Source organism: Photinus pyralis, unplaced genomic scaffold (assembly GCF_008802855.1).
Source record: "Photinus pyralis isolate 1611_PpyrPB1 unplaced genomic scaffold, Ppyr1.3 Ppyr1.4_LG1, whole genome shotgun sequence".
In the NCBI taxonomy this organism is placed as follows: domain Eukaryota; kingdom Metazoa; phylum Arthropoda; class Insecta; order Coleoptera; family Lampyridae; genus Photinus; species Photinus pyralis.
The window spans coordinates 53,398,365-53,407,376 of NW_022170249.1; the positions used below are offsets into that span (position 1 = coordinate 53,398,365).

Sequence of the window (9,012 nt, forward strand, 5' to 3'; positions counted from 1 at the left end):
TTCGTTTGTACACTTAATATATTTCATAGTAAGTCAGTAAAAAAGCATAACCTAAAAAGTACATGTCATTTCCTCTGTGTCTCCCGTTCCGTCTACGTACACATATACAGGGTGATTCCTATAGTACCTGCCACCGTTTGGGAGTGTGTAGGTGGTGCGTAGGGGAGTATTTTGATATAGGACACTTGGGGTCGGAAATCTAAAATAAGGGTGCCAGAGCCAAATTTACCTTCTGGAATTTCGCGCCTGTAGGTAGGCAACCCAACCGGCCGGCGGTGCACACGGAGCGATCTCAGGCGGCGATGTGTGGCTGACACTTGATCAGAATTTTGTTTAAACCCACGAAATCCCGTCTGCAACGACGCGTATCAAGTGAATAAACACTATGGCAATAGTATAATAATAGTTGGCTAGATGTAGGAAGTGCATTGAGAACAACGGTGGCCACGTTGAACACTTGTAAACGTTATTGCTTTTGACTGTCGTTTTCCCTCCTTCCCTCCCATGTCGCTTCCTCGCGCTTACTCGCTCTGCATCGCTCCGCGCGAAACGTCGGTCGGTTGGGTTGCCTACATACAGGCGTGAAATTCCAGAAGATAAATTTGGTTCTGGCGCCCTTATTTTAGATTTCCGACCCCAAGTGTCCTATATCAAAATACTCCCCTAGGCACCCCCTATACGCTCCCAAACGGTGGCAGGTACTATAGGAATCACCCTGTATATAACAGGAACATATTCCTGATATTAATTTGGTGTCTGATGTACCATTAGATTACATGCATCTGATATGTTTGGGAGTTGTTAAAAAATTTCTTGTCAATATATGGTGCTTTGGCAAACCACCACACAAATTCAGTAGTAAGGATTTTAGTAACGTTTCAGCTAAATTGAATTCTTTCAGAAATGTAGTTTGTTCAGAGTTTGCCAGAAAACCTAGGGGACTTAACGAATGCCGACGCTGGAAAGCTACAGAGTTCCGTCAATTTTTGCTCTATTCAGGGCCATTGGTTTTAAAGGGTGTGCTTTCCAAACAAAAGTACCTTCATTTTATATCTTTACACATTGCAATCAGAATTTTAGTGAGTGAAAAATACTGTGCAATTTATTTAAGCTATGCAGAAGAAATTTTACAGCACTTTGTTTTAAGTACAAAACTTATTTACGGGGCAGCATTATTGAGTCATAATGTCCATAACTTATTGCATTTAATTGATGATGTTAGACACTTTGGTTGTCTAGATAATTTTAGCAACTTTTCAAGTGAGAACTATTTAGTTTCTAAAAGAGTTAGTGCGAAAACCTCACAACGTTTTACCCCAGATTGTTCGGCGAATTAATGAACTGCATAATACTGATATTAGTTCAGTCAGTAACAATGTAGGTAAAGGTAAATTTCAAATGCATATAATCCCTATTCTGGTGGTGTATTGGTACCAAATTGCAGTGCACCTGAATTCAAGTCGGTGATTTTTGAAAAGTTTAAACTGTCTATTAATAGTAAAGACTCTTGTTGTCTTGTGGGCAATGTTATAGTAAATATTGAAAACTTTGCCTTTTGTTCAGATATTGACAATTTTGTTATAATTGGACGTTCATATCTTCAAAAAACGGATTACTTTACATTCCCTTGTCATTCTTCTTTGGTTGGAGTGTTTTTAATAAAGGAATTGGACAAAAAATTATGTTACTGGCCACTTTCACAAGTTTCCGAAAAAATGGTTAGATTTCCGAATGATGATGGCAGTTATGTGGCAAGTACATTGTTACATACTGATAGAACGCAAATTTGAATTAATTCACCTACTTTATTTCATGTTTAACCCTCCTGCCATTGCGCGCACATTTTCACATCAATATTTTTGCGCATAGCGGAATTTGCTCCGCTCACTTGCACTATGACTTCTCATACTGCAGTGTAGGTTAATAGAAATCAAAAGTAAAACAGTTTCATTCAAAAAACAATGTTCTTTACCTTGTTTTGCACAGAGAAACATTTTAAACCGCCCGCCTTGCACATATTTGCACCGATTGACGGATATTTTTTCAATTCCACCCTCCTATATAGTTCTAAAGCGAGAGAGCAAACAAAAAATTAGATGCCATAGAAACATATAAGAGCTTTTCACCTACTAATTTTAAATTTGAGTCATAGGCGGTACCTAAATGCCGCCCATGCAGAGGGTTAAACCAGTGTGTTGAAGAAAGAACGTTCTATAGTGGTATGTGTTACCTTTACCAATGCACAGTTTAGAAAATGTACCAGAATCAACTGCTGTGTGTATTGTTTTTTTTTAACAACTTAAGTGACACATTAATGCAATAAGGTTAAAGGAACTTACCAGTACTATTGCTTCTGGTACCATTAATTTAAATTATTGCCTTAAGTGTTTTGCATGGCAGATTTATCTTTTTAGATACAGCATAAAAAAATCATAACCATGTCTTGGGTGGTTGTCAAATTTCTACCTCGCAAGGAAGACGAGACAGAATCGGTCGAAGCAGTTCCTTCGTCCTGGGTTTCGGTTTCTAATAATGAATGTTATTGGCCGAATTTTCCAAATAAAAGTGACACCGTCAAAGCTATTAAAAGCTGTTGGACTCCCGATAAACTAAAATGGGACTTGCATGCCGTTACTATATTATCAACGAAAGAGTGCTTGTCTAAAAAAGCCACCAAAGGCTTAACTACGTCAGACGTTGACACCCCTGCAGAAGCTGACGAACTCCCAGCAAAGAGACTGAAAAAGTCTAATAGACGGTACCCTTCATCTACTGATGAGCAGGACGAGAGCAATGCGAACGAGGACTTACCAAATTTTCCGCAACCTCCATTAGGTAATATACTTGATTTAGTTTAATGTGTAATTACATTCATTTATTATTAGATAAATCAAAAACCCGTTCAAGTCATTCCAAAAGGACACTGCATGCTGGTGGACGAGACTGTGGAAGATCCCAAGATTTTCATGAAATTGAAAGTAATGGTAAGGTAGCAAAATTTCTTTCTGGTAGTGCTTTCTTTACCATGAATATTCATTTTATTATTTCATATTATTATTTATTTATATTTGGCTACAAGGGTCCTGGGTTCGAATCCCAGGTAAGGCGTGGCTGTTTGTGATTGTATAGTGGGTTGAGTGGGAAGAGTAGCAAATTGCTAACACTCCGCCCACTATAAAATAAAGGCAATAAAAAAATAAAATTTATAATCTAGTTTTGAGAGAACAATATTAATGCTAATTTTTTAAATTTAGATACGAATGGAAATGAAAGATTAACTGAGCAGGGCACACTGAAAGCTATTGAAAATAAACATGATGAAGTAATCAAACTTGTAATAAAAAATAACAGGTTACTACAACATCAAACTATGTATATAGATGAATTAGAAAAAAAAGTAGTTGGTCTAAATGCAGGAAGGGCCATGGCAAACCAGAGATGTCAATCTATTAATGAAGATCTTGAGAATATTTTAAAATTGTTTCCGTTAAAAACGGAAGAGGTCCTAAACGAATTGGAGGAGTTAATATCACCAGATGAAAATAAAAAAAAGGAAGAGATTCGCGATGAATTGGTAAGACACAATTTGGCTAAGTATTTGTAACGTATTGTGTTACCTATATAGGCCAACCGTTTATCGCTTGACGGTGCACCAAATTATAAAGAGGCTGTACGTCGCATAATGTCGGCGGTAATGACTGATCAATTGGCGGTATTTTACAGTTATAAAGGACATAAAGGGAAACGGAAGTTTCACGAAAAATATTTATCAAGTATTGTCATAAGTAAGTAGTAAAAGAGTGAATGGGCTTTTTTATCGCTTCTATTTCCAGATGCTGTCCAAGTGTGTCACTCAAAAACTTCAGAAAATATGTTATTAAAAAAATATATTGAAAGTGAAATAGCGTTATGGTTAAGTAAAGCTACTGAAAGGTCAAAAAAACATTAAAAAAACTAATTTAGTTGTATTTTGTAAAACTATTAGAATTGAATTATTTTTTTGGGATTATTTGGTTGATTTTATTATTTCTTGACTTTGTTTCTTTAAATAAAATTTTTGTTCTAACATCCATTGCTGTTTTGTTGTTCCACAAGCATAAAAACAACATAAGTAAAATTACAGGCATTAATATACCAATCATCGACTTAAAGTGTTTAATGATAATGTCCAGATGTTAAGTTAATGTCCTAAATCATTCATAGAATTTTTTATTGTACTTACAAAATATGGTTAAAACGTGATCTTTCAGGGGATTAGAAACAGCAAATTTGAGTAACAGGTTGTATTATTGTGTTCATTTTACATATTTTGTGCATGCAACACTTCAGAGTGGATGGATACTGCAACCTGATACGTACAATTGATTTATGTTCTTCATTTTTTATAGATGAGGTTTTAGAGAATAATTCACTACATTAAATATGCTGTGGAAATAATATGAATCGTACTGTATTTGATTCACAAAATATTCTCTATATGATTCTGAACATGCTACAAGTAATGTGGGTAGATTCATGGAATTGCAATAGAATATTGTGTGGATATAGCCAGTGGATTCACACAACATTCTCTATATAATTCTGAACATTCTACAAATAATGTGGGTAGATTCATGGAATCGGAATGGAATATTCTGTGAACATAGCTGTATTATCCATAGAATATTCTCTATATAATCCGGAACATGCTACAAATAATGTGGGTAGATTCATGGAATCGCAATGGAATATTCTTAGAATATTCTGTGGACATTTTCAGTTGCTTCACATAATATTCTCTATATAATTCTGAACATTCTACAAATACTGCAGGTAGATTCATCGAATCAGAATGGAATATTCTTAAAATATTATAAGAATAATTTTGTGTATATTCAATTGAATATTCCATAAATGTTCTGTGGGCGGACATACAGTTTTTCTCAGAATATTCTGTATATATATATATATTCATAGCCTGTTTTGAGAATATATAAATATTCCTATAGGAATATTCTCGGAATATTTTTAGAGTATATTGTGCTATCTGGGCTAATGTAAATACAGTATTCATATTCAGATCTTACAAATGATAATGAAAGCATAACTTTATGAAATTTCTCATTCCAATTTTTGGGAGATGATTTGAGCCCATATAAAGATTTTTTAAGTTTACAAACTGTACCTTGCTTTTCCTTAAAACCTTCTGGTAAAGAAATGTAAACATTTCCTGCTATTTCGCCGTTTAAAAACGCACTACAGACATCTAACTGATGAATGGGCATTCTTAATTTATTGCAAATAGCTAAGTAAATTCTTATTGAGGGTAACTTTGCAACTGGAGTGTAAATATCCAAAAAGGATACTCCTCGTTGTTGAAAACCTCGTGCTACCAAACGAGCCTTATAACTAACTACATTACCAGTGTTACTTTGCTTCCTCTTAAACACCCACTTACACTCAATTGCTTTCCCTATTTATTTATTTATTTTATCCCTCTCTTGTTTTGGGCCCTCAACAGGCATGCGCCCAATTACAGAGTGACCCGCACAATGCTATTTAGAGGTGCCTCTGCAGAAGGTCTTAAGTGGTCTATACTACTCCGGTATTTACCTTACGAATTAGGAAAACTGCAGGAAAACCCTAATTCGGAGTAGCCGGTAGAATGCTCGGAACTGGTCTAAGGTAATTTCCATCTCCGCCACAGATGAAAAATTCACCTCAACCCAGGTTCGAACGCCCGACCTTCGGATTTATAACCCAATGCTCTACCACTGAGCCATAAATCCGATAATTTCACATCACTTGGATTACTTTCAACTACCCACGTGTTGTTTTCATTTAACGCACTCACTTCCTTATCAATTGCTTCTCCCCATTTCTCCGATTCGTTGCTCAGCATGGCCTCTTCATAAGTGGTAGGTTCTCCATCTCGATTGTCAAACGCCAACAGTCCCGTTTCCAGATCGTGCTCGTAATCTTCGAATTTCTTCGGTCTCGTTCTGGTCTGCCGTAAATTGTACCGATGCTGCTCCACCTCGACTGGTGGCTGATCCTCCGTATTTTCATCTACGTTGTTTTCACCACCTTCGGATGTAGTCCCATCGTATTCGCTCTCGGGATCGTCAGAGTCGTCATCACTGCCATTTTCAACCTGCATGCTGGTTTCAGGCTGCTGCACTTCGACTGCCGATTTGATTTTTTCTTCTTCGTCATGTAAGAATATTATATCTCTATGACAATCTAACTTGTTTTTTTCAGGAAAGTACACTCTATAACCTTTTACTTGTTCACTATACCCAACAAAAATTCCTATTTTATTTTTGTTGTCCCATTTTAATCTGGTTTCTTTCGGTACATGTTCGGTCCGATTAATTACGTATGCGGCCGTATTGACGGCTTCAGCCCAAAAAACCTTATTCATTCCATTAATCATTGTTCGTGCGGCTTCCACCAGGATACGTATTTCCCTTTCAGCTCGACCATTTTGCTGCGTGGTGTAAACTACCGATCGTTGATGACGAATACCCTGATTCTCTAACAATTCCTTTAATTCACTGTTCACAAATTCTAGTCCGTTATCTGTTCTTAATACCTTTAATTTACTGTTCGTTTCTCGTTCTGCCACGATTATAAAATTTTTAATACACATTTTCACTTCTGATTTATGCTTTCAAAAATACACATATCTGTAGCTTGAAAAATCGTCCTTGATAATAAGAAAATATCGCGCACCACCTATGGAAGGTGTTTCCATTAGCCCACAAACGTCTGCATGAACCAATTCTAAAACATTTTTTGCACGAGAGTCACTTACAGGATGAGGCATTCGATGTTGTTTTCCCGATAAACACTTTTCGCACGTATAGTCCTTGTCGTCAATAAAACTTATATCGTTGTGATTTAAGATGTTTCTAATAAACGAAAAGTTTTGATGAGCAAGAATATTATGCCACTCACTTAACTTCTTTACCTTGTCAACAATGCAACATTCAGAATCAGCTGTTTCTTGGCTTTCTGACCTTGATCCGGGTCTATCTTCGCATTCTTGTGGGACAGCTGTGTTTAAACTGTAGCAAACTTCATTATTTTCAAGCTCAAAACACATCTTGTACAAACGATCTTGTCGATTTGCAATTGCCCTTACTCGTCCTTCTTTGTCGATAATTTTACAACCGTTGTTGTCGGATATCATTTGGAAGCCTTTATCCAGTGCAGAACCAACTGAGAATAAGTTGAATTTTAACTCGGGAACGTATAGTACCTCCGCTAATGAGGTTTTGATCAATTTACTTCCGTTAAACGCCCATAAATGTACTGTTCCGATTCCTTTCACTTCAACCATTGTTCCATCTCCTATTCTGACTCTTCTTTCATTCTTTACTGGCCTTAAATTCTCGAACAATTTTACATTCCAGCACATGTGTTCACTCGCGCCTGTATCCATGCACCAAGCACCAGTCGTGTTCATACACTTTATTTGAAGCTACAAAAGCATTGGAATCTGGAGATTTATTACCCTTCTTTTCTTCCTTGTTTTTCCTAAACCAACAATTTTCGATTTCATGGCCTTCCTTTTTGCAGTAACTACATTTCTTTGTCTTTCGCAGATCCTTTTTCTTGAAACAATTTCTTGCGTACTTAATGTCCTTTCTGATGACAAAAATTACATTCACCCGGTTTTCCACCACTCGATGTAGGTGTATATTTTGGTTTTGGAACTGTACCAGTACTGGCCAGAGCCGTAATTGGTTCACTTGATTTTGCTCGTTCCTCTTCAACCAACAACCGTGACGTTAGTTCGTCGAGAGTTTGTTTTTCTTCTGGCACCGATTCCCACGCAGACGTAAAATGCTTGTAACGCTCCGGTAATGACATTAGAATCTTGGTCATGATCATCCTTTCAGATAATGTTTCTCCGGCTTGTTTCAGTTTATTCCTGATCTCTTCTAATTTTGAGATGTACTGCGAGACACTATCACTTCCAAAGTCCAACAGGAAAAATTTCTGTTGTAGCAAATGTACACTGACTACAGATTCCTTATCGTAGACCGATTTTAACTTTGACCACATTTCTTTTGAGGTTTCACATGATAACAGGTGTGTTAAGGGTCCTTGTTCAATTCTTGTAACGATTAATTCTTGAGCTTTAGCATCATTCCTTAACCATTTTGATATTTCATCAACACCTTCAGTAGGTTTCTGAAGCTGCCCTGTAACCACCTCAAACAAACCTTGTCCTTTCAACATTACTGTTGTCTGGAATTTCCAAATTACCCAGTTCTCGTTATTTAGCTTTAAAACTGGTATATTTAACTTCTGATCCATGGTGTTATATTTAAATATTCTCGACTTCCGCGCTCGAAAAGAAACACACCACGCCCGTAGAATTGAGGTTATGTCTTATCTACGTTTCACCCTTATTACTTTTGAATATTTTGATTAAACGTCTGGGGCCTGGGCCCATAACCTGTAGAAGTACAGTGGATAAAAACTTCACAAAGCAATAAGTATTTCAGAAGTATACGATTTTTATTTCACGAACAATATACATTACAAACATGGATTACACACACTGTTGCCACATTTAACATTGGTCTTCAACATTTCCGCTAAACGCTAACGCTATTTTAGCAAAAATACGCTTGCGCAGATAATAGCGTAACGTTATTACGTTAGCGGAGCACGGTATTTTCGTACGAATAGCGGGTTTGTTTACCGGTACGATCTTTTTACTTTAGTGAGGTTAAGTGCACATTTACGTGTTATTTCTCTTGCAAGATTCAAAAAATGGCAAATAAAACGCGGTTAAGATTTACAAGTGCAGATGGTTTGCAACTCTTAGGGCCAGTTGTACAATGTACAATGAGTAGGTTTAAACTGCAGATTGAAACAAACTATATCAGTTTTAACTTCAGTTAACATTTGTTGTGTTGTACAAGTTCATTTACAGTGAAGTTTAATTTTAACAAATTTTCTGAACGCCCTAGGTATGTCTGCAACTTCATGTATGTTAATTTTAGCAATCAGGTT

General features: G+C 36.6%; 2 protein-coding genes across 2 annotated transcripts; one reads left to right on the forward strand and one right to left on the reverse strand.

Annotated features, from left to right (window-relative positions):
• Positions 1 to 2,438: 2,438 nt before the first annotated feature.
• LOC116162789 lies at positions 2,439 to 3,949 on the forward strand. The gene is made up of 5 exons (XM_031476500.1): positions 2,439 to 2,835; positions 2,886 to 2,984; positions 3,255 to 3,574; positions 3,626 to 3,785; positions 3,834 to 3,949. Exons 1-5 carry the CDS (start codon positions 2,439 to 2,441, stop codon positions 3,947 to 3,949), a joined length of 1,092 nt encoding a protein of 363 aa, XP_031332360.1.
• Positions 3,950 to 7,620: 3,671 nt separating this feature from the next.
• On the reverse strand, positions 7,621 to 8,307 carry LOC116162795. The gene has a single exon (XM_031476511.1). The coding sequence runs from the start codon at positions 8,305 to 8,307 to the stop codon at positions 7,621 to 7,623; it is 687 nt and encodes a 228-aa protein (XP_031332371.1).
• Between the last annotated feature and the right edge of the window lie 705 nt (positions 8,308 to 9,012).